Genomic DNA, 26,463 nt, shown 5'->3' on the forward strand with positions numbered 1-26,463 from the left:
CGACAAATAAAAAAATTAAGACTAATTATTACAATTAATATCAATATGTCAACGTGTTAACAGAGAAAATTGGAGCACATATATGCATTATACGTAAGTAATGTATTTGGCCATCTCATGGAATCATTTCATGAATCAGTTAATAGGAAAGAAAAATACTAGGGAACATATTTAAAGATGGGTATATATATCATAGACTCTGCAAATACATTATCAGTCGATGTCTTCAATTTTCAGCTGATATATAATGACCTATTGGGAAGGGCGCTTTTACATAACCTGTTGGATGGACCAAATTGCAAAATTTTATGTAATGTTGTCAGAAACATCACAAGTCCAAAGTCAGAGGAAAGGAATTGCATCTCAGCAAGTATAATGCAGCATAACCTGTAACAAAGATAGTAAGTGAAACGCTTAATTGGGGATAAAAAAATCAGTTTGCTGCCAAAATAAATCCTACCGAGATTCAAGAAAAAGATAAATCGCTAATACCTAGAACATGGCATGCTTGATGCATCATACCATTACGCATCAATAATATTGCTGAAAAGCCATGAGAAAAACATAGCCATATATTAGCAATCAAACGCTTGCGTGAGACAAATTGAAAAATTTTAAGTCGCACTCTATAATATAAAAAGATATATGTTGCCTGATGTCCGCAAGAAAGAGCAACTCCATGAAGTCCATGCAGGAGCATGTGGCGTTGATAGCCTTGACCAAGAGAGTCGGCGGTGTGTGGAAGTCGCATTTGATGATCGAGGCGGACTTCTCGACACTTGTCACCCCTGACAGCGGTAGGCTATGCACCATAGCCTGCACACACATTGAATGCGTGGTCGGGAACGTGACCCCACACGGCCTCTGTGAAAGTTTTCAGCATATGAGGCACTTGTGCTGAGGAGGCGCGTGTTCGGGACACCTAGCACCGTCCCAAAACGTCACTTCTGACGTTTTTTGCAGATATGGTTTAACGAGGGTAGATTTGGAAGTAAATCTACACAAAGGTCTGCATGCCGCCATGTAATTGGCTCCTTCAGGATGTTGTAGTACTAATTGTCAAGAGGAATTCCAGCGTAGTTTCTTCATGTACTGAGGGTTCAAAATTTCAACGAAATTACACATATTTCGGTGGGGTTCGAAATAATTGCAACCATGAAATTTTGCGCCAAATTCAAATTTAAATTTAAATTATGTTAAAAAAATTAAATATTATCGATTTTTGAAACTCAAAATCCGAATTAAGTTCCTAGTTTCTGAATTTTTGCATATTTCGGTGACGTCCGAAATTTTTCCATGTCCGAAATTAAAAAACCTTACCGACATGGCTTTTTGGGCTGGTCCATCAATAGTTATGCCCTGGCCTCTGGTTGAGGAGGATGGTTTAATTACATCATAAATAAAGTTTCGTCGTGCATAACTTAAAGTTTTGACATATAGAAAGTATCGACTAAACGGACACATTGTCATATATCGTCAATCACTCCAACATGTTGTGCCACCATCCAAGTCAGGGAGATAGTCCCCGAGCGCAGTGAAAGGCTTCAGGTCGAGATGCCAAGCGGGTACGCGTGTTTGGACGTCTTCCCGCGATATTTGCCCTTCTTCGTAGATCACCCCTGTTTTTTCGAGGACCTCCTTCATGATGATTTGGGCAAGTTCACGCTGGATGTGATAGAACTCAGCTCGGAGTCGATGATCCGGGATATATCCTAGTTTCTTTGCCCATTGTAGAATATTGGCATCGCCGGATCTAGGTGACATGCGAAGGTTCTGCTGATCCGGTCTGTACTCCAGCATGTGGTGGAGGACATAGAATCCATCACTGAGAGTACCACTCGGTTGCTGGATGCAGCAGAAGTCGGTCTTATGGCCGAAGGCGGGCGCGCGGTTCCTTGTCTTATTGAGCGTAATCTCTCCACCCCATAGGCCGTAGCTAAAGATAGCACTGTCAAGAACAGACTTGATGTGGGTGTAATCCTTTTTCTTCATGTTCTTCGACGAGTCTAAGTAAAGAGTGTGGGAGAATCGGGGGTAAAGGATGATGAGGACGGCGCGCCCATTGCTGCGGAAAATAAGTACACGTCAAATTAGCCTCTACGCGTGCAAATGAATGATTGAAATCGAAAGAAGGATATCCGCTGATGACTTACATGGGATGATAAGGCACGAGAATCGTCTCCTTGTCCTTATTGCCGACAATGAAATCAGCGATGTAGTTACTCGCATATTCACGGTGCTTTGGGCCTGCCAAGAAGCCCTCTTGCATGAAGTACGGGTCGGCAACACAAATATAAGGTATCTGCTCAATCCTGATGATGTAGTTCATGTACAAGGCAAAAAGGCGGACAATGTAAAATCGAGCATTTTCAAGTGAAACATGTCGAAGATGTAATCGAATAGAAGGAAGAACTTTTTCACGGGGAATGTGTCGACGTACAACCTTTGTTGCGACACGTTAACCACGTAGAGCGGGTATCCTGGATTTTCCGAGGCAATCAGGCTTTTCTCTCTCTGCAGCACATCGTCACGAAGTCTCCTTAGATCACCGTATATGGCCTCTACCGCTGCCTTAGGTAGGATCGGATCACCAGGGATATGGTATTTCGCCGCACCTATGATAGGTATACGGTCTTGAACCCGAGGCTGCGGAGGCGGCTAGCTCATAGAAGCAGCTTTGCCTTTCCTCGGTCTCTTCCTATGCTTCTTTGCTACTGGAAGTGAGCTATAATACGTTCATCCTCTGGCAATTCAGGCACCGCCTCATCACGCTCAAACCCTGAGTACTCATATTGCTGAGCCATCAATCCTCCATCGTCATAGGCGCCAGTATTGAGATACTGTAGAGGGTCATCGTCATTCTCATCGATGGCATTGATATCACGCATTGCTTCTTCGACGCCGGCAACGTCATCTGCGACTAATGGAGCCTCTTCCTCACGCCATCTGCAATCACCCGGCACGACAGACGACACTAATTGAGTAGTTGGGGTGTTGGTGTTCATACCTTGCTGAGTCTGCGTGGTCGTGGGTGTGCTCCCGGCCGCCTCCGGACGAAGCAGACTCTTCGGTCACAACAGGACCCAACTCTTGCAATCGCCAAACCGCCGCGGGGTCTCGTCGTCATCTCCCCCTAGTGCTACCGGAGGAGTGATATTCTCGTGGGCCGGTTTGACACTGGCCACGGAAACCTTGAAGACGTCAGGGGGATCGGCTGGCTGTGGAACAAATCTTCCTTCGGCTTCACTATCGTCTCCTTTCCGACGTCCACCTTCTGGCCGCTGATGGTGTATAGTATGGTTCATGGGGTTACGTCGGTCTGCAAAGACATGTCTGCGATGTAAGACATCTGAAAGGCAACGGAAATGGGAATTATACATATATTGAAGAGGGCTGATGTGATAGCTATACCGTGAGGGCATCGAGCTCATCCAAAGACGATGCCTTGCCGAGCACGCCAGAGACGGAGGACGGGCTGCTATGAGCAGGTGCGGGAGCAGATGCAGGAGCAGGTGCGGGAGCAGGTGTGGGAGCAGGTGCGGTTGCGTGAGCAGGTGCTGGTGCAACACTAAACGAGCTGCTCCCGAAGAAGTTGGAAAGGGGAAAGTCCGCTGCGTCTTTATCTGGATTTTGCTTGCTCCAACTAACGATAGCCGGAATCAACACACCATACGAAGCTACCATTTCCTCTCTTGCGGCCGCTACCGCTGCTTTGACTGTCTCAACTGATTTCTTATCAACCGCAATCTCAATCTTGTTGTCGATGTTTTCTTCGTTTAACCTCCGTCTTTCCTTTCTCTCCTCGGTGGTCTCATGGTAGTACTTCTTCCACGTGGCGCCGTACGTCTCCGACGCCATGCACGCGTCCATATGATGGCCGAGTGTCCACAATGAGTCCTTTCAATATGTCCAAGGCCCGGTTGAACGGGGTGTCCCACTTGGGCCTCGCCAACGCCTCAGACAGTGAGTCACTTTCGACCGCAATCCTGTGCTGCTCTTTCTGCAAAAGGAACAAGGATCATTTACAAATGTGAATAAACGTGCAGTAGAATTGATCAGAAGCTAAAATTAGGGGGTAAATTAAATATTACCAGTAGTTTCATGGACTCCGTCGTGACCGCGTCCGTTCCGAAAACCTTGTTGACTTGGTCCCAATGGTACCGGGCCCTGATGACGTCACGCTCCTATGGGACGGTGAACTCCGCCAAGGGGTCTCTGATCCCCAAACTTTCACGTTTCGCGTCCTCCTTAACCCATATGGGCATCTTCCCCACGTAACCACGACTTCTGAGGTGGTGGCACCCCAGGTTCCTCTCTTGAAGCCCCTTCATGTACTTCGACTTTTCTTTGGCAGCTTCGGCAATGCAAGCCGCCTTGAATATTTGGAACTGCTCTTCTGTAATTGTCGGATTATCCTTTACAATCTTGGAGTATGGTTCCTTTTTGACATGATCCGATGTTTCACCCTTACTTTCCAGGCGGACAACGCGCCACTAAACTTGCCCATGGCGCGTTTGTTTATCTTCTTCATTGTCGGGTCTTGCCATGGTCGAGTATATTTGATTTCATCCCGGCCCGGGAACAAGAATACCTGGTGCAGCTTCCTTAGGAGGGAGTGCTCCATATTTGGTATCTTCTTTAGTTTCTGATCGTTGATGGTGGTGGTTGCCTGTAGGATGCAACCCATTTGATTGCAGTAGCACGCACGCGCTTCCGCGGGCTCTTTTGGCTCAAAATTGTCGGAGTCCACCTCCATGACCACCATTTTAGTAGTGTTGAGCTGGTTTGGGCGCCGTATTCTTTTCGATTTCGGTTCTACACCGGCTTCGCCAGTCTCGGCGCCGGTGTCGGTCTCAACGCTGGTCTCGGCGCCGGTCTCAATGTCGGTCTCAGTCTCGGATGTGACAGGTGGGCACTGCAACAACCGTTGCTCCTCAAGAAGGTTCAAATAGGTGTCTGCCGCCTTGTAGACGTAGCAATCACCAGAACCCTGTCCTTCATCGTTGCTAGCCATGTTTCCTATGATTAAGTCTAGTCAATTAATTCTAGACCTAATAAAATGAATAATAACATAAAAAAGGCCTATGTTTTGCATGAATGTTGATTCATTCTTGTTACGGTAAATCCCAGGCACTCGATATGTCGTAGTTTGTAGCACAAGTCATGCTGAAATTCATGGAAAATTTCGGCATGACCTTTGCTACAAAGTGGACAAATCGAGCACCTGAAATTTGCTGAAACGGAAATGAATCAACTTTCCGGCAAAATATAGGCCACTCGGCTTCGTTCCCTGCAAACAACAAAAGGCCACTTGGGCACAATCGAACCACTTCAATGTTGCATATAACAGGACCACTTAAGAACCTGTACATGAGCAACTACAACAGTAGATATACATGAGCAAACACTATTGAGGAATTTGCATATAACATGACCACTTCAATGAAAAGATATAATCAACAATAATGGAATATGCAAATGAACATCAATGACATATATCATATAACATTAATCTTGTTTTTTGTTTATATAGCAACAATTACTTTAACTAAGTTTTTGAAAAGAAAAACAATTCTGTTTTTTGTTTATAACTAAGTGCCATAGCTACTGTTTTTTATTTATAGCTAAATGCTTTTGTTTTTTGTTTAAAACTAATTTATAGCTAAATGCTACTGTTTTTTATTTATAGCTAAATGATATTGTTTCTTGTTTATAGCTAAATGCTACTGTTTGTTATTTATAGCTAATTTATATACCCTCTGTTAATGCCCTAGCTAAATGCTATTATTTATGTACCCTCTGTTAATTTAAAGCTAAATGGAATTACTGTTTAGGCATTTTCATAAAAAATTGCCCTAGCTAATTTCCTAAAAAAATTGCTATTTTTTTCCTAAATGCTAAAAAAATCCTATAGTCCGAAACAAATCTAGGATTCATATTGACACCTACGGTTCATATGAACATCATCACAGCAGCAACATATGAAATTTGCCCTAGCAGAGAGAGAGAGAGAGGAGATCAGGGGAGAGGAGAGGGAGAGACTTACGATCGGCGGCGAGGGTGGGCTCGGGCTCGGGCGGCGGCGGCGAGGTCGAGGGCGGAGGTGGTGAGGTCGAGGGCGGGCTCGGGCGACGGCCGGCATCGAGGGCGTGCTCGGGCAGGACGATCGACGGCGGCGATAGAGGAGTGAGGGGATAGGAGGAGAGGGGGGGAAGGACTTAGTAAAATTTTGAGCCCGCGCGGGGTTAACTCAAAATAGCAGTAGCGCTTGTAGAAAAAAAAAACACTATAGCTAAGTTAGCTATAGTGCTTTCTGCCAAAACGCGCTACTGCTATAGGAAGTAGCTATTTATTTTCCTTTTTCTTTTCCTTTAGTTAAGGAACTCAGCAATAACGCGGCCTATAAAAAGCGCTACTGCTAGAGTAGCTATAGCGCTTTGTGAGGACAAGCGCTACTGCTATGCCTTTCTCCTATATTTTTCTTTTTCTTTTTTTTTCTTTACATTTTCTTTTTTTCGTTTCTCCCTTTTCTATTTCTTTCATTTTCATTTACTTTTCTATTTCTTTTTTATTTTATTTTCTTTTTCTTAGCAGTAGCGCTCTGCATCATAAACGCGCTACTACAAGGAACTTAGCGGAATCGTGCTTTCCGCAGGATCGCTACTACTATTCCTAGCCTACCGGCAACTGTGTGGGAATTATAGTAGTAGCGCTTTTACGTGCAAATGCGCTACTGCTACCATCATAGTTGTAGCGCCATTTGTTGACGCGCGCTACTGCTAAGTAGCAGTGGCGAATTTTTTCTGACGAGAGCTACTGCTATACCTCTGTGTATAAGGTTTTCCCTAGTAGTGAGTACATCATATTATACTAAGTGATGCAATATTTCAACTATAAAACTAATCGAAGCGTATTTCGGGTGTGAGGCACAACCTATCCTAAAGCAACAAGCCGCTGCATTGAACACTAAATCCACAAACATCATCTCCAACAGATAAGTGGAAAAAGGACTCATCTATTATCGAGTCTCACAAACAAATAATGAGAGTATCACCTTTCCCACATTGGACATGATCGCTATCTGTGACAATCAATGTTAACTGGATGTGAACAACTCTCAAAATATTTCCCCTACTGCATGGATGCAAACTAATACATAATTTAGTTCTGGAACCAATGGAGGATAAAAATATGTACTAATAGGAAACAATTATTTAAGAATCAAAGCAGTGACCTCAGCTTCCTGTGCCGGTTCTTCTTGGAAAATCAAGAAAACAAATATATCTATTGATATATGTTCCTACATTCTGGTAGGAATAAATAAGCGATACAAAAGCACCTAACAAAATAAGGTCTAATAATAATTGACCGTGCCTTCTTCAAATGGGCATGATCCAGCAGGCAAGAAACATGCACCGACAAATAAAAATATTAAGACTAATTATTGCAATTAATATCAATTTGTCAAGGTGTTAACAGAGAAAATTGGAGCACATATATGCATTATACGTAAGTAATGTATTTGGCCATCTCATGGAATCATTTCATGAATCAGTTAATAGGAAAGAAAAATACTAGGGAACATATTTAAAGATGGGTATATATATCATAGACTCTGCAAATACATTATCAGTCGATGTCTTCAATTTTCAGCTGATATATAATGACCTATTGGGAAGGGCGCTTTTACATAACCTGTTGGATGGACCAAATTGCAAAATTTTATGTAATGTTGTCAGAAACATCACAAGTCCAAAGTCAGAGGAAAGGAATTGCATCTCAGCAAGTATAATGCAGCATAACCTGTAACAAAGATAGTAAGTGAAAGTCTTAATTGGGGATAAAAAAATCAGTTTGCTGCCAAAATAAATCCTACCGAGATTCAAGAAAAAGATAAATCGCTAATACCTAGAACATGGCATGCTTGATGCATCATACCATTACGCATCAATAATATTGCTGAAAAGCCATGAGAAAAACATAGCCATATATTAGCAATCAAACGCTTGCGTGAGACAAATTGAAAATTTTTAAGTCGCACTCTATAATATAAAAAGATATATGTTGCCTGATGTCCGCAAGAAAGAGCAACTCCATGAAGTTCATGCGGGAGCATGTGGCGTTGATAGCCTTGACCAAGAGAGTCGGCGGTGTGTGGAAGTCGCATTTGATGATCGAGGCGGACTTCTTGACACTTGTCACCCCTGACAGCGGTAGGCTATGCACCGTAGCCTGCACACACATTGAATGCGTGGTCGGGAACGTGACCTCACACGGCCTCTGTGAAAGTTTTCAGCATATGAGGCACTTGTGCTGAGGAGGCGCGTGTTCGGGACACCTAGCACCGTCCCAAAACGTCACTTCTGACGTTTTTTGCAGATATGGTTTAATGAGGGTAGATTTACTTGGAAGTAAATCTACACAAAGGTCTGCATGCCGCCGTGTAATTGGCTCCTTCAGGATGTTGTAGTACTAATTGTCAAGAGGAATTCCAGCGTAGTTTCTTCATGTACTGAGGGTTCAAAATTTCAACGAAATTTCACATATTTCGGTGGGGTTCAAAATAATTGCAACCATGAAATTTTGCGCCAAATTCAAACTAAAATTTAAATTATGTTAAAAAACATGAAATATTATCGATTTTTGAAACTCAAAATCCGAATTAAGTTCCCAGTTTCTGAATTTTTGCATATTTCGGTGACGTCCGAAATTTTTCCATGTCCGTAATTAAAAAACCTTACCGACATGGCTTTTTGGGCTGGTCCATCAATAGTTATACCCTGGCCTCTGGGTACCCCGGTTTTAAATATGCCGACATGGTTCGTCCTCAAAATCAAGAGGGTCAACTAAAAAAGAAAGTTTTTTCACGCTCCACTAACTAGCGTAGTCTTCTACTATCAATAAAAGCAAAAAATAAATCAAATGTTAGTGAGTGAGATCTAAATTTTGGGAGTTATCCAAACGCATGTCATGCCCATCAGTAAACACCAATGGTTTTGTAGGGTAACTCTCGGCCGCCATTCCATTTGTAAATAGATGTTTACCCTTATAGTATCGATGGCTTGTTTTCATTTTAATATCAAAAGATTATTTTGTTAGAAAACAGATTATTTTTTTGCTCAGAAAGCTCATTCATCTAGAAAAGAATTATGGCCACGTGTAGTAGAAGTTACTAGCTTTTTTTACTGCAGCCCTCAAAAAGGTCTTAACACTATAGTATTAGCAGTTTAAGCAGTGTACAGAGATAAGTTTCCCCCTTAGAAAGGAGATGGATTTGATTCATTCCTTAGGAAGACTCTGAGAGAAGCTTCATGAGCAATTACTGCAGGGTTATATGCTGCATCAACATTGGCTACGTATCCTGCTTGGGAGATTTGTTTGACAGAAGGCCTCCTTTCTTCCTCACTATCCTCCAGTAAACCCACATTAAGCATCGGTTCCGTAGCATGGATAACATTTCTTGACATGAGATTGAGCTCTACTCCTGACTTGAGATACATAGATTGCAACAGATGCAAACGAAATGCTTGCAAGTTGGAATGACATGACAACGGAAGACGATGCATTTCACGACAGGATTAGCACCAAGCATAATATCCTCCGACTTAAATACAGTACCCTACAATAACATTAAAGATGAACTGTATCTACTATAATTAACATCACCCGAATAGTTTCAGCTGCAACTCCAAAATAAGAAAGCACGAACTGCCTTGAATGCATCGTTTGTTTCCCATCAACACAGAAGCGGTGGACCTGATCACACGGACCAAGGGGAGACCTTGTCGATGCGGATGTGCAGGGGAACTTCCATGGGCACCCCCTCCCCTGCTGCTGCTGGAACCAGGTACATCCGCGGCACCGGCAGGAATGTCGGCTCGTCGGCGGCGGCCACCGCCCCGGGCGACGAGCTGCTCCTTATATGCATGTCCACCAGCACCATGTCCTGCTTGCTGCAGTTCGCCGCCGCCGCCGGGGGCCGCTCCAGGTTGACCCACATCTTGCACGTGAATCGGGGCCGCGTCGCCGCCCTCGCCCTGGCGCACACCACCGACACGGCGGCCGCGCCGGCGCCGAGCGCGCCCACGGTCAGGACGAACACGTGGTTGTTATCGTCGCCGAGGAGTACCAGCCGCGGTGCCGACACCGGTAGCTGGAACTTGCTGACCTTGCCGTACTGCACGGCGCGCACCGGCACCGAGTGGATGGTGTAGAGGTGGCCGGCGAGCGCCTGCGGCGCGCCGGCGTAGCCGCAGCCGGGCTCCATGCAGTGGCAGGGCGCGTGCGGGCACGCTTTCTGGTGCTCGGCGACCTCGTGGTAGGTCACGTACCTTTGGCAGCCGGCGTTGGGGCACCCGATCCTGGTAGAGGACACCACGGCATCCAGCGCAGGGCAGGGGTTGAAGAAGCCGCCGCCGTTCACGCATGGCTTGCACTGCCCAAAGGGCAGCTGGACCACGCAGCTACCACAGGCCAGGTGCCCCGCTTTGCACTGCACGCAGGCACACAAATCGGAGATGGCCGGTAAATCAGCAAATCTTGAGGAACGAAATAATCGATATTTCACCGGCACTAATCGAGGAAGAAAGAGAGGAACCTGGAATACGGGAGGCTTGAAGGGGACGGTGCAGAGGGGGCAGTGGAGCACTTGCTTGTCGATCCTCACGGCGAGCTCCACTCGCGGGCTGTACGCCGCCGCGACGATGGCGCCTCCGTCTCCTCCTCCGGCCGCCTCTTGCCTCACATGGCCTTCGGGCAGGTCCAGCCGCGCCTTCTTGGCGCTCTCGCCGGCCTTGTCCGGCGAATCCCTAATCCTCCCCTCGACGGCGGCGCCTTGCATCCTGGTTGGCCTTTGGGGAAAGAAAACCGCTGTCTGTGTGTCTCGGGCCAAACTTTTTCCAGGAGGTGGGAGAGGAGAAGAACAAATGGTGCCGAGGCAGCCAAACTACACTATAAATGCTTCCTCAATGTGGTTTCCATTCCCAAACTTATATGGAATAGATATAAGCTGTGCTCTTAATCAATTTCATTATTGCTAGTTTATCTATATATTAATGTTGTCTTTCTTTTAAGTACCTACAAGTGTGCGATAAAAGGTTGACTATTGCAGAACCATGTTGTTCTAGAAAAATTGAAGAACATAAATGTAAGCGCATTTTCTTTCCGTAGTTTCCTGCTTAATTGATACACGGCGGAGTACTTTTGACTCCATCGCCAGATTATAACACCGTCAAACACGTGGGAGCCCATAAAAAGAAAAGAATACATGTGTAAGCACAAGGGACACACGTAACCAAATACTACAAAGGAGCACACAACGCGTCACAACTTCTCACCCACGTCACGACACATCCCACCTTTCTCACTGTTATCGACCGACACATACGCCATGGCTGATGTGCTGGCTACCACCAGCAAATAACAACAACATGACCACAAGCCTGCAAAAGATCCCTGGAAAGGGTACTAGATTTTGGAGACCCCCGATGCCAAAAATCTTGATTAGCTGTTTGCATGGAGTAGGAGAAATAAACCCTTGATTCGGCAGATGCCATCAAGAAACAATGAGCAATCCATCAGCCACCACACCACGCAACCACCTAGTCCAGAGACTTCTAAGCAGGTATCCGTAGCTGGAGGTTATCGACACAAGGGGATAACCAGAGAGGATACCAACCAAGATCATCATCGCATCGGTGCATGAGAAAGGCTTGAACAACGTTACCGGAGCACGAAAAGCTAACACCAAGGATGATGTGCAAAATCAAGTATCGGCTCCCAACCAACCTATGCTAACCACCACGCCACAAAACATAGAGATTAGAACATACATCCAAAATTACAATAGTGCTAAGCTTCACCTATTATCCTAGAAATAACATAGTGAAGAATGTTTTCTACAAACCTGGTCAAACTTTATAAAGTTTGACTTCGGTCAAAGCTAATACACGGAGTAAATAAAAACTGATGAAGTAATATGAAAGTGTACTATTTATAACCAATCGCGCCCATGATTGGGGGGCTCAATTACTCAAATTATGGTGAGGTCCCATGGTCAAAGGCTACACATCTATAATACTTAAATAGTTCATCCCCATTATCATATTTCTCTACCCATGCAGCCTATCCACGTCAGCATCCATTCCCATGCTGGCACGTTAGCACTAATCCTGCTCCCGCACGGTTTTCCATCGCTCTCTTTTTTCCATGGCAGCGCCGCCTCTGCTTCCCAATCGCTACCCATCCCGGCCTCCCCCCTTCATCTTTTCCTTGAAATCGCGAGTGGAAAGGATCCAGCTCTATATTTACACAGGGGCATCGATCGATCACATCAGAGCCAACAAGATGAGACGTCGAGGTCGAGATTCAAGTCAAGATTCAGACCGGCGGCGGAGGCGGAGCGATGGCTCCCCGGCGCGGCGGCCTCCTTCCTCGGCAGTCGTGGTTCAGGTAAAGGTTCAGGCCGGCGGCAGAGGCGGAACGACGGCTCTCCGACGCGGTGGCCTCCTCAGTGGTCGTGGTTCAGGTAAAGGTTCAGACTGGCGGTAGACTCGGACCGACGGCTCGCCGGCGAGGCGGCTTTCTTGGTGGTCGTGCTCCAGCTGTTGGCGTTGTTGCTCGGAGCCGTGGCCTCCTAATCCCACCGGCCGGTCAACCACCTCAGTTCACAACCGGCCGCTGCCTGCTTCTGATGGATGCTTACCATTTCCTGCACATTCGCTGCTTAACTCATCCATGCATCCGTCCTCTTATTCTCCTTTGATGCAGAGCTCTGCAGCGCTCTGTCCCACGTACTACCATCACCACCCACAGATCCACCTAATCGACTAGAGTGCACTGCCGCAAGCAGTAGCATCAGCCGATGGAATTGTTGGCTTGGTCAAAAGGAGGAGAGCTGCTGCCTCAGATACTTTTTTTGGGACAACTGCATCATGATACGTTGCGATGAGAAGAGACACTAGCAGTCAAGAGCCAAGAGCATATGTACAGTTGTACACCCAAGATACCAGTTAACACTTTGAAGTTTCAGATTTGTTATTGACCTGATATTTGCTCTAACAGGATGCATCACTCATGTTAACTAAATTTCTTTGTGATATAGTACGATGCTACCATCCACTAGAGGTAACTCTTGCTGCACCATTTTGTTGGTATGATTGCATTAATTTGCAGACTGTATTGGCCATCGCTAAATAAGAAATTTGAATAAATTACCCTACAAAAAAGGCACAATTCTCTTCCAATCATTCTCAAATTTTAATCATGTGAGTTACATCAGCATATATGCACACACGAGATTGTTGACAAGTATAGGCCTGAACAGTTGAAGTAAGATGATACAAAAATAGTTGAAGGAAGGTCAACCTATTTTTCCATCCATTCCCATTAGTCTTTCATCAATCAAAAAATAGTACTATGAAACAAGATGCATATTGTTTAAGTTGCCAAAATTAGGGTGGATAAGCATCAGGACTCATCGCTCATTTTGCTTGCTAACCTCTCTCTTCAATATTTTCCCTTGTGAGTTTTTATTTGTTATCTACGATGAAACTTTGGTGGCTGTGCCCTCAACTGCTAATTTCCGTTTCCCTATCTATAGTAGTAAGAATATACCCTCCTTTAGTTATCCTTATAGATTGTGTTATTCTTTGATTCCTATAGAATTATTTCAGTTCTACATCTTTAGTCTAATATATTCGGATTTGCGGAATCAGTAAGATTTACTTCACTGTTCTCTCTTCATTGGCATAGCTGTTAGGTTTACGTACATGTCGTTGTTTTGGAACAGGCTATCCTGACTTCCCAAATCATTACTATTACAGACTTCCAATTTTAATTGGAACAAAACAGATAGAATGCATAATATGCTTATGGATTGTCATGTTTAATTATTGACCCAAAGTTCATCACCATGCTAAGTTTAAAAGCATTCTCCCTTGACTGGTCTTGCATTATTAAGTCAAAATTGTATCACCATTTTCTTTCAATATGAAACTTATTTTTCATGCTAAATGTTTTATAATATTGCCTTAACTAAATGTAGTAGAGGTTGATTTTGTGTGTGTGCAGAACTTATGGTGCAAACTGAATTGGTAATTCTTGCTCTCAGCGTCATGAACTCTTCTTGCACATCATTCCTTTTCCACTTTTCAAGTGTCACCGTTCTATTCCTATTAATATAGAAGATTGTTTGTTGTCTTTGCCAGATGAAATAATCAGTGAGCTATGATACGAGCAACTAAGAATCATTACCACCTCCCAAGAAAATCATTAATGCCTATTTGATTTGTGGTCTATTTATTTGTTCTTTGTGGGCGAGATGTTTCTGATGCACGAATGCTTGGGGGTCACTATATTTTGTCAATGGGAACTGAAACCACTAATGTTCATATGTTTTTTAAAGGATATGTTATGTATATTGTTCAATCTCATGAAACAGTTATATTTTAGATAAGAGACGACATGGTTATCAAGAGTATTTCATTTGTCGATTTGCCTAATATACCCCTTTTTCTCGCTACAGTTCCCGCAACAACGTGCGGGGTATCATCTAGTTATAAATAAGGGGGCAGGACACATATGAGGCACCTATCGCATTTGTCACCTGCCTACTGAAAAGTACTCCAAAACCAATCTGGACGTGTAGCTGATTGACGTGAAGATCCAACCATCATCCGGCAAGGTGCCGGAGGCCGGAATGACTGCACAACTACGTGTATTTGCTCATCGACAACGACTTGATGGCGTCTCCAAATGCAGGTTTAATCTATGCTCCAAGTTCCGCATTAGTTCGAACTTTGTATTCACGTGATTGGAGAAGATCTAGTTATTCATTCACAATTCTAGCTAAATCAGCCAAGGATAGTTTCATGAGGCGAATTCATCGGTAGTGACACCATACTAAATGAGTTGGCTCAAGCATTACGTAGGTCTGAGTGGCCTGAAAGGACCTATGAGGAGGTACGTAAAGAACTTCTTAGGTTGCATGGAAGGTGGAAGAAGGTAGTGCAGACGAAGAGTGAAAATTTCATAAGGACTGCAACAGAGCAACATATTTATGGACTGCCGACAGCGAAGACGAAGACGATATCTTCATGCCGAGCACCAAGGCCAAGAGTACCGCACCGTTGAAGGGCAAGAGTACCGCATCGTCGAAGGGCAAGAGTGCTGCGTCGACGGAGGGCAAGAGTACCACATCGTCAAAGGGCAAGAGTGCTGCATCGACGGAGGATGACGATGATGCCTTCATGTAGTATATAAGTTGTATTTTCTAAGTTCACCCCTACCGTTTAATTCAAATGTACCTGTATCTTAATTATCGGTTGCAGTTTCTTTGAAAATGTAACTCAAATAACAATGCGGATTAGTAGTAATATGTCTCTCACATACATAAAACAATATATGTCTCCTGATCAAATTCATAAGTCAAAATAAAAAAAAACATTTCGGCCTAACATAAGCCGAAGAGCGCAGCCATGCAGCTTCGGCCTCCCGTTCACGCGAAAAGGTGGGCCCCAGAGACTTTTCGGCCTACTGCTGATCAAAGAGTACTTTTCGGCCTACTACTGACCAAAAAGGTCTTTTCGGCCCAGCTACAGATCTCTTCGGCTAATGCGTGACTGAAGAGTCCTTTTCAGCCAACCGCCGACCGAAAACACCCTCTTCGGCCCACACGAGGCTGACGGGGTCATAGTTTTTTTTTTTTTTTGCATTAGGTGCTATAGTTTCCTAATTTGCTATAAAAAAACGTGATAGTTTTGGAAAAAAATCCATGTGTCAGCCTATTACAAAGACATTGCTGCTACTGAAACTGTATCTAAACCAGGAGCTAGAAACTGAAACTGAAACTGAAAAAATCTGACAGAAAACAACTAAGTTTATTTTAACCGTGATCAGAGGGCGAATCCATGCAGGATTGCCGAGAGATCACACAAGCCTCGATCGGAAACAGTTGACGCAAAGAGAGTTACCTGCAAGATGGGAGAAATGAGACGGTTGGGGCAGTCCAAGACGTCCATCCACCTGGTGCAATCCTGCTTCTTGCTCTTGGCGACGATGCCCTCTCCCTCATGCCGATCATCTCCTCCTTCCTTGACCACCTTGGTCACGCCGTTGCTGTTCCCCTCCATCTCCATCGCAGTCAGTTCCTCCTGTAACACTGCAGATTAGAGAACCTCACTGCTCAATTCGGACAGTTTAATTTACAGTACTGCAGATTTATGGGGGGTTTATAATATATATGGCGGCGATCTGCGACGAACAATTAACAATGCGATTTCGTGGAAACCAAACCGCACATATATAGAAAATGGGGCTCGGGAATATCACCACAGGCACGAAGAGGTCGGGCGCGCCAACGATGGCGAAGGTGCAAAAGTAAAAGATGAACGGTGCGTCGGCCAGGCGCTGGAAGAAACCGATCCGAAACGGCGAAAGCGGAGCTCGACTCACCGGGTTGGGAGGCAGGGATTGCGGCGCTGGGGGTTTGCTCGTGCTGCTCCGTGTCTGTCTGCCGGCGCTTGAGGAGACGAGGGCGGCGGTGAGGTTGTGGACGTGAATGCGACACTATCCTTGCTCCGGCTCGATCCAAAGGCCCGAAAGCCCAAGCTGCTCAGGCCCAACCGCTACCCAGAAATCAAAGGCCAATCAAATCGCATTCGAAAGACTATCAAGCCTTGGAGAAGAGATGTGACTAATAACACAAAGCCTCGTCTCGCCACAGCTCTTTGTTTTTTTTTTGCGAAGGAAGACGAAGCCGAGACGCCATCGCTATCCGGTCCGGGGAACCAGACCTAGGGTTTCTCCTGAGATCGAAGAGGGGCGTAGCTGAAGGCCTTGGCAGCGCCTCCAAGAAGGAAACGACACCCACGAGCGCCGTCGTTGCCAGCACCGGCAAGCCGAGCAGGGATCTCTCCCTGGCCTGAAGCTGAGCAATCCCCTAGCCGTCGAGTCTGGAATCGAAGAAGAGGAAGCCAACGCTGGCTGGAACAACCATTCGGGAAGGGGTTGGCGGGGCAGGGTGCCCTATTTCTCGCCTCACGCGAGGCGACCATCCAACTCGCTGAAGGGAGTGAGCCAGATGGGCCAGCCCACGCGAGCGTGAGGCTGCAGCCTGTATTCTCTGAGTTTTTTTTCGTTTTCTATTTGGCTTTTTGCTTATGTCTATACTTCCTCACTGTTCCCGAGGCCTGCCGTGGAGGTGGCGCCCGTGTCATGCTTAGCGTGACCATTGATACAGAGATGGTGTATGCAGATGATGACAAGCTGGAGGAGGAGGACAAGGATGATGAGAGCTACAAAGAGGAGGAAGATGAGGACGAGGACAGCGATGAAGACGAGGATGATGAGAGCTACAACAAGGAGGAGGAGGAGGAGGATAGTGATAACCACGAGGATAATGAGTCTAGCGACGAGGATGATGAAAGTTGGGAGGAGGGTGAGCCGCAACGATTACTATTGATGTATAGGCATCGACGGCACTGTCTCAATGTCCATGGTGAATCCGCTAGATGTTAGATCTTCGGAAATTTGGTTGTTACGGTGTTTCGTGGTGTTGAGTTGCACAATGTGTTCCTTTTTAAATTGAGTTGCACAATGTGTTAGGCTGACTGATTATGCTGTCACCGGATGTTTTGTCTGATGCTCAACTTTTGTTGTGGAAATGTTTTAACCCTCGAGTGAAGTATCTATGTTCCTTTGATCTTGACACAACTACGTTTCTTTTGCGGAATATGGAAGTGCGGTGCTTTTGGTATTAATATGTTAGTCAAAATTTTGTGGACATTTTTGTGGCATCGCTGTTCATCTTCCCAATCTGTTTTCTATTCCAATCATCAAGGGCGCAACATTTACTACTGTAAGTTTTGCATCAGCCATCAGTAGTCGTCAAGAGTGTAACATTTACATCTGTATGGTTTGCATCAGTCATCAGTAGTCGTCAAGGGTGCAACATTTAGTATTGTAGGGTTTGCATCAGCCATCAGTAGTCGTCAAGGTTGCAACATTTATTATTGTATGGTTTGCTCGCATATGTATTTATCTACTTATTTTACCCTTGGCACTTTATTCAACCATGTATTTGATAAACTTGTAATTATTCCAAGACAGTATTTTTAGAAAAATTCTACACATAAAAATATTTTCCCCAATTTTTTTTTATTTGGTAACTACTTGACATATGTACACATGCGGAAGCCGGCCATCCAAGGCTACCCGCATACATTCGATCCCATTTTTTTAACTACACACGCTCAATTAGCCGCATATATATTCTAAAATAGCTCAAATGCAGTAGTGGTTCTAATTTTAAAAAGTTTAAATAGTACACTCCAACATTGTTGTCCCTCTTAACCGCTCACAGATGCTCATCAATCAGATCTTCAGTTGCTCGTGAGTTGCTCGATGCCAAATTTAGCTCGGGCAATTCACCGAACAGTTGCCGGGCATGGTGAGCAGCGTAGGAGCAGATGATACCTGCGCGCAAGGTTGTCAGAATCGCGATTCTGTTATACGATTCTACCACCTTACCCTCCAAACTGACCACTATGATTCTACGATTCTAGTTCATAGAATATACGTTTTTACGATCCTGATAGTGAAGATTCTATGATTTGTGTTACGCGGTGGGGCTGATAGCCTGCAGTAAACCGCATGTCGCGTTTAAAAAAGCTAGTACAAGTTATAATCTAATATGTCCGCAAAAAAAGGTTATAATCTAATAAGATTTTTTTTAAAGGACCTGCCCAAAAAAATCATGAACATAAAAAATCAAATTACAGTTAAGGTTCTCTCTCTCTCTCACTCATTTTCTTTAAGAGTTCTTGTTCAAAATATAATCGTACAATCCATGCTCACACATACAAATGACCGTACATATGGGTACACTCGAAAGCTATGGCACACATTCTTAACAAGGACATCTCCAACGGTGACCCGCAAATTCTCTCCCGCATCCGTTTGCCGATAAGGGGGAACCAGTCCGCGGACACGCATGCGGAAGCCGGCCATCCAAGGCTACCCGCATGCATTCGATCCCATTTTTTTTAACTATGCACGCTCATTAGCCGCATATATATTCTAAAATAGCTCAAATGCAGTAGTGGTTCTAATTTTAAAAAGTTCAGATAGTACACCCCAACATTGTTGTTCCTCTTAAGCGCTCGCAGATGCTCATCAATCAGATCTTTTTTCAGTTGCTCGTGAGTTGCTCGATGCCAAATTTAGCTCGGGCAATTCACCGAACAGTTGCCGGGCATGGTGAACATCGTAGGAGTAGATGATACATGCGCGCAAGGTTGTCAGAATCGCGATTCTGTTATACGATTCTACGACTTTACCATTCAAACTAACCACTATGATTCTACTATTCTAGTTCATGATGGGCCGAACTTGTCCGTCTCCTAGTAGCATACGTGCAGTCCCTGTTCGAGTCAGATAGGGTTAGTTCATGTTCATTTTTTATTTTGAAAATCATGGTTTACTGCATGTTCTAGGAATAGTTGTATGATGTTTGAGTCTGACTCGTGTAGGAGGCCGACAAGGCCGTTTCCGGCGTAGAACTATCGCCCACGCCTCGTCGTTATATGTTGATGAGGATGCTGAATCCGACTCCGATTGACTTTTATTTGCTCCATCTCGTATCTATAAAACGTTGAAGGCCTGACACAAATCATCAAAGGAAAATCATTTGCTCATACGATCGAGGCACGTATCTGGCCAGGCAAGTTGCGACAGATCCATCTATCTGGTCGGCATGAACGGCGACACAACCCCGCCGCACATGCCCTCCGAGCTCGTGCTGGAGATCGTGGCCTGGCTGCCCGTGAAGTCGCTGCTCCGGTTCAGGTGCGTCTGCAAGGCGTGGCGCGACACAATCTCCGACGATGCAGCTTTCCACCGCGCCCACCTCCGTGCTCAGCCTCCACGCTTGCTCATCTCGACCTGCACGGAGGAAGACCGGATGAACAAGGTCACCACCATCGGCTTGTACGTGTCGGAGGAGAGTGCTGCCCTCGCAGACACCATAGACTTTCCTGAAGACCATACGTATTACTTCTCGCACTGCAACGGGCTGGTGCTGATGCCGTGGTCCGCGTGCTCAACCCTGCCACACGGCGCCTACTTCCACTGCCTTGGAGCCCCAACGGTGTATCACTAGCACCGACCGAGGGCTTGTACAGCGTTTTCCACCAATTGTTTGGCATCGGATACGACCTTCGCGGCGACACCTACAAGGTTGCCCGCTTCTTCTTCCGCCCTAAAGAACCCGCCCCGACGGGCGGCTACCACCACAACTTTGGCATGGAGGTTTACACCATCGGGTAGACGAGCATTGGCGTGAGACGGTGGAGAAGCCACCCTACGCCGTTGACATTACAGGAACCTCGGCCTTCTCGAGGGGCTCATTGTTTTGGACCATCGACCATACCGAACCTGCGGGTGGAGAATCCCCATCAGGGTTTCTCCGCTTCAGGCTAGAGGACGAATCGTTCAGCGTCACGCTGCCGCCTCCTTGTTGCGAAGGGCTCGTATACGAGATGTCCTACTTGTCTGAGCTGCATGGGGAGTTGAGCGTGGCTCATCCTGGGCCCAACTATGAGTCGATTGAGATTTGGACGTGCAACGATGTGGACACCAACCCACCAGAATGGACGCTGTGTTACATCTTCAACAACTATTGTCCCCAGCCGGCTGAAGGGCTCGACATCGCCATGTACCATCTATGCAAAGATATGTTTATCCTACAAGTTCTCAAGGATATAGTTGGACTAGATCGCTTGATATATCACCCCCATGACTCGGTGATCCCCTACATTCCATCCCTAGTTCCGGTCTAGTTGAAAAGCCGGCTGGCTTAGTATGCACTGCATGTGTGGGAGATATCTTCAGTATGCGCATCTTGTCTATATTTCCTAGATCATTGCAATCGAGTAGAAACTTTATTACCTGTACAAGTGGATCTTTGGTAGTGATGATGTGTGCTTGTTTTCTGGATCATCCCGAATGGATGTTCAAGTTGTTGCACATGGATGATGGAATTGAATCAAGTATTCGTGCTATCTCGCAATCATTTCCTTGACACCATCCTGTAGGACGTTTACCATGTTGTGAAGATAAAATGTCAGTAATTGACCAAATAATCAATTGTACACTCTACGGCGGGTTGAGAGAAGCCAATCGAACTGGGTTACTCTGAATCTCTCCCACTGTAATATCATTAGCAATTGTGCAAGGTCTGAGTGAAAGTAGCTAGGAAATATACCATACCATATTATTCTACTCAAAATTGACGCTTTAAATAAATAGGTGCGTGAACTCTTTAGTTCCATGATATCCAGTCTTGAAACCAGCGAGTTACTCATGCAATTAAGCACAATATCATGTTGTGAATTTCAGGATGGGCTACAGCAGGGGGTGCATACAACAAGAGAAGTGGGAGGAGGCCATCTCTCGCACTACTACTCAGGTAAAAAATCACCTCAACGCAAATGCATGCTTGTTTTATTCCTAGCGCTCTTGTATCTCCTGTAAAGCTATGCCATGGCCCTGTGCTGGAGACTGGAGTCCCTATACGAACAACCCTAGCTATTTCTTGCTGTGCTTGTTCCGATATTAGTTTTGGACATGCTGATGTGGATGGCTTTATCTCCCTCCTAATACTGATTTGATGTTCATGGCTTAAAAATATTCATTTTTTTGTCCTTGTGAGCTGGCTGGATGCGTTATTTCCAAAGGCCACTGATTTCGGATGTTGGTATTTCATAGATATTGCCCTGTTGTATTAAGTTGTTCTATTCTCCGGTCTTGTTAACAAGAACCTGGTGAATTTCATAGATGTTGGTATTTCTGCCGTATTCAGTAGTATGGCTTGAGCATCTCGAGAAATACTCATATCAATCACTGCTCAACAAACATTTTTGTTGTTAACCTTGTTGAATGTTTTGTTTGTGATTTCTGAAAACTTGGTACGCAAGAGCTAACAAATGTTTCTACTCTGTTTTTTTGTAGTGTCTTCACCTGTTTACTGATATGGATCACAGGGGTCTTGCTAATTTATGTCGTGGATCCATGGCGACGGAGGCACGCAGCGGCGAACCCTAAGCCGCATCGGGTCGAGAGCCGTGCCCCTGCTGCTCACCCCAACATGCGGCTCTGCTCTCCCTTTGTGTCTGGTGGACATAATCGACCCCGGCATCGGTAAGCTCATTTGTTCCCCTTCGCCCTGTCCCTCTCATGCCCACTTCTATTGAAGAAAGAACGAGTCGCCATTGTTGATCTTCATAACCTTACAGGGTTCTCTGCTGAATGATTCTTCCAGAACAATGAAACCCATGTCCAGACCTACCCATCTCCATCTGGATGGTTTTTCATTCTTTGCCGTCGGGTATGCAACAATGGTTAATCGAACTCTTCTATTTCATGATATCGACTCTTGAAACCAGTGAGTTATTACTCTGTAAATGAGCACTGTCATGATGTGAATTTTCAGGATGGATTACAATGAGACGACGCCAAACATCAGTGGTGCATACAACAAGCAAAGTGGGAGGATGCCATCTCTTGCAGTACTAAGGTAAAAAATCACCTCAACACAAATGTCCACCGTCGTCATCTCCCGGATACTCTGACCTGGGTAGACGGGCAACAGGGGAGAGCCCACGGCCGCCTAACTTGTATTAGCCGCCGCGGCGGTTCCACTTTCTGGGTTCAACTGAGATTAGCGAGTTGGGGAGCGAGCTCCTACAGGTCTATAGCGATCCCAGTTGATCTAGATTGGGATCCAATCTTTACTTTGAATGTGTGCTTTGCTCTGCATATCTATGTCTGCCAAATTTTCTATATGTCAAGTTAGCTTCGAATTGTTGAGTTATGTAGTTGATTGACATCCCAGTGAAGATAAACCTTAGGTCCAAAGTCGATTGATGATTGGTTTTAGCATCAAACCATCTTGTCCCGCAGTTTTGACAAGCTGGTCGCTTGGGGCTAAAAACCTTGTTTAGCTTCGTCGGCGATGACCATATTAGCTATGAGGTCCGAGCGACTCCATCAATATGATTACTGAATCCTTTCTTCTCCTTTGGTTTCTACTTTGCATCCAAGTGTATTGTTGTCCTGTTGAGTAGCTTTGTCTGGTATCAGCTTAAGTAGCCGGGTCCCCATGAAGAACAAATTGCACTACCAAAGATGAATGGTCGACTAGTTATAGCTTCAAGCCATTTTTAGTCTTTTATTTCCACTTGTGGCTTGTGGTTAAAACTGGTTTACTTTTAAGTTCATCTGTGATGGCCCATAGATATGAGATGAGCATTCGAGACAAGTTTTCTATTTCAGCTTAGGTCACCCTCATTTGCTTTGCAAGGTGCAATATAAAACCTGTGTCTGAAGAATTTCAGTTGTTCCGGTTGGACTGCCCCAAGTTGTCTCACGAAATAGCCTAGCTTCTTTTCTTGTTAGGTGGACTTACGCTCTTCTATTTTCTCTTGAAGCTTTGAACCATAAGTAATTAGACCTATCAGCCAGTGTGCAAAATATATATGTTTCACCACACTACATGAGGCTATTTTTCAGCCGCTTTCTTGCATAGACTGCCTGTTGTGTTCTACCAAATTTGACAGTAACATTTGTGAACTTGATGAAAAGCTGATTGTAGCATTGGTGCGATCCCTGTGAACCAGTATTCATGAAATCTTTACTCCTTGCACCAAAATGTGAAATTTCTTGTGGCAGCAGCATCGCTCATCACTCATCTATGCAATGCTAGAAACGTGTTCATCGTCAGATTTGTGTATTATCTCAAGCATGTCCAGACTTTCCAGCTATACACTGTCTATGTAATGGATGTCCTAGTGAAGATATAATTCAGGTCCGAAGATGGTTGATGACTGGATTTATCTTCAAGCCATCTGTCCTACAATTTGAGAGTTGATGGCTTGGGGCAAATCCATTGTTTTAGAATCGCTGGTGATGGCCATACGAGCTATTAGATCTGAGGGACATCATCAATATGATTACAGGATCCTTCCTTCTACTTGGTTTCTGAGATTGTGTTAGATGGAAGTGAGGATCCTTTTTCAAGCTGATCGACTATAATTATATTGTGCTCAAATGTAATCCTTTATCGGAGGATTCCAAGCCAGAAATTTTGATCCATCTTTGTTATCTTTGCCACCTTGATTTTTTATTTTGTTTTGTTTTCAGTACTCAGAAACTGAAGGAGTGTGTGGTCTTGAATGCTTGGAATGTAACTTCTACATTCTTTTCTTGCGATTGTCTATATACTGTTGTCCTCTGAACATCTGTGCAATTGTTTTCGTAAGCTTGGTGCGTGAACTTTAGAAGTCTACATAGACCAACCTTTGCTCGTTCTACTAAATATCTTTACTAGTATCAGTTAGTTTGCTGTGAGAGATGAATAGCTGGATTTTCTATGTCTGCTGTTGATGCACTCTCTTGTTGTTTCTATATGTCTCAGATTCTATGGTCGAGAAGCTCGGCGTCGACTAGAGTGGAGCTCTGCATCCTCATCTCTACAAGTAGTACAGAACCACAATGGTTGGGCCGTCGAGCAGTGTTTTTGCTGGGTGTACCTTTGGCGACCATGTTGTGGAGACAACACCGTTCGGCATGAGTTTGGTTGTCAGCGAAGCTGCTCTGCCTTTGTCATCGCTCACTCCTGCCCAGCGCCTCGGTTGGCCGCTTCTTCATCCACTCTGCCATAGGTAAGCCACTTTGGTTCCTCTACACGTCCATCGATCCATGGTAGTGGTTTGTCATTGGTTGAGTTCTGCGACCATAGAAGTTTCACACTGCACACTGATTACCGCAACACATGGAACTGAGTTAATGCTCAGTAGTTTACACTTGGCACCTGAACCACTAATCATGGATAAAGTGTTTAGGTAGTTGATTGCTCTCTGTGATGAATTTGATGCAGTGGAGTATGCGTTCTGTATGTTCGCTCTCTTGGAAATGAGTGGTGCATAGTGTTTATCAACCCTGAAACTTTCTTGTGTATATGTTGTCTTTTTTGGGTTGTGTTCTTAGAGAGAGACCTGACATGCCGGTTTTCATTGAATATGAAAGGGAGGAAAACCACCCTGGAAGTCGCAGGCTTTGGGAGGGAAGTCCTACACATTTTCTTGGTTCAGGTCAGTCCTTATCTCCCCCCCCCCCCCCCCTCTCTCTATTGCTCTGAGATGGTCTGGCCACCGTGCCCGTTGATTTAGTGTTTGGATCTATTATTTAATTGCATGTCTGGTAGTTTCAAACACCATACTGTATAGCTCTTCAAAAAAAAAAAATTGTTGCCTAACTAAGCAGTTCAATGAACTCTGCATTGCTGGAAGTCCAGGCATCTAACTCTAATTTGTGATGGATGTGACGTCTACCTGTCTAGTTAATTTGTGATGCCAACCAAACGAGCTAGGCTACTAATCCTAACTTGACAACAAGGTTTTTTCGATGTTGCTTGCTTGGACGAGCGAGTCCAAATAGTGGCACTGTGAAGCGCCAACACTTGGGTGTCCGTGACCATACGTTCTTATTTGCACTAGCTCAGCGGCCCGGGTATCTTGGTTCCCTCTCTCCTTTTTGGGTTTGAGCAAAGCATTCCCTTTTTTCTGTCGTCACTTTGTAGTATAAGCCAACGCTTGTTAATCTGAGGTGTGCTAAGAAACTAAAAGCTTATAATCTTGCTTTTTTTATTGTCAATTGTTGCCTACGGTTAAGTTAAGGAATTGCCACTTCTATGGCAGCTATACATTCCCTGGTTTTCTTAGTGTCACGTTGCCAACATATATAAAATGCTTCTGCTTAAGACAAGAGATTTTTCAGATGATCATTGCTTGAGCATATTTACTTGTAGCACTTCTGTTTTAATTTTTGATCTGACCCAATGCACTTCGGTTTTTGTACATAAATAAAATCGGATTGTTTGCTTATTATCAGATCATTCTCACTTATTAGATGTGGAGCAGATTACATGTGAGTTAGATGCATACAGATTCACAAAAATTATGCCTAATAATGCTTAAAGCGAATTAGATACATGTGTTTGTCAAATAATGCCATTGACTATGCCTGCAGTTATTTTGTTAAAATGGTTTATTTACCCAAATACTAGTTACTCTTCTTCTTTGTTGTGAAACCAAACCACCATCCGTCTTGGGTTTCCTTTGCTTTAATGCTATCTTTCTGCTTTAAGGAGGCTTTGTATATGCATCTATCTATGTGTCTCTGCCGCCATCTATGGTAGACGGGCAACGGAGCCACGGCCGACCAACTTGTATTAGCGGCCGTTGCGGTTCCACTGATATCAGCGAGTTGGGGAGTGAGCTCCCTCCGGTCTGTATTGATCCCGGAACGATCTAGATTGGGATCCGATCTTTTACTTCGAATGCATGTTTTTGTTGTTGCTTTGCTGCGCATAGCCACATTTGCCAAAATTTCTACATGTCGAGTTGG

At 44.8% G+C, this 26,463-nt stretch overlaps 2 protein-coding genes, 1 long non-coding RNA gene and 1 other non-coding gene across 4 annotated transcripts; 3 read left to right on the top strand and 1 right to left on the bottom strand.

Annotated features, from left to right (window-relative positions):
* Positions 1-9,469: 9,469 nt before the first annotated feature.
* On the bottom strand, positions 9,470-11,203 carry LOC123073717 (E3 ubiquitin-protein ligase SINA-like 10). Its single transcript, XM_044496768.1, has 2 exons — positions 10,598-11,203; positions 9,470-10,492 (listed from the first exon to the last, which is right to left on the bottom strand). Exons 1-2 carry the CDS (start codon positions 10,838-10,840, stop codon positions 9,761-9,763), a joined length of 975 nt encoding a protein of 324 aa, XP_044352703.1. The 5' UTR covers positions 10,841-11,203; the 3' UTR covers positions 9,470-9,760.
* An 8,488-nt stretch (positions 11,204-19,691) lies between these two features.
* On the top strand, positions 19,692-21,575 carry LOC123073719 (F-box protein At1g11270-like). The gene has a single exon (XM_044496769.1). It carries the CDS (start codon positions 19,754-19,756, stop codon positions 20,156-20,158), a length of 405 nt encoding a protein of 134 aa, XP_044352704.1. The 5' UTR covers positions 19,692-19,753; the 3' UTR covers positions 20,159-21,575.
* A 718-nt stretch (positions 21,576-22,293) lies between these two features.
* Positions 22,294-24,706, top strand: LOC123073720 (uncharacterized). The gene is made up of 3 exons (XR_006435729.1): positions 22,294-22,384; positions 22,490-22,573; positions 24,473-24,706. It is a non-coding gene; the product is annotated as an uncharacterized lncRNA (long non-coding RNA).
* On the top strand, positions 24,052-24,151 carry LOC123081161 (small nucleolar RNA Z103). Its single transcript, XR_006438669.1, has one exon. It is a non-coding gene; the product is annotated as a small nucleolar RNA Z103 (small nucleolar RNA).
* Positions 24,707-26,463: the final 1,757 nt, after the last annotated feature.

The sequence above is a fragment of the Triticum aestivum genome, chromosome 3D (genome assembly GCF_018294505.1).
Source record: "Triticum aestivum cultivar Chinese Spring chromosome 3D, IWGSC CS RefSeq v2.1, whole genome shotgun sequence".
NCBI lineage: Eukaryota > Viridiplantae > Streptophyta > Magnoliopsida > Poales > Poaceae > Triticum > Triticum aestivum.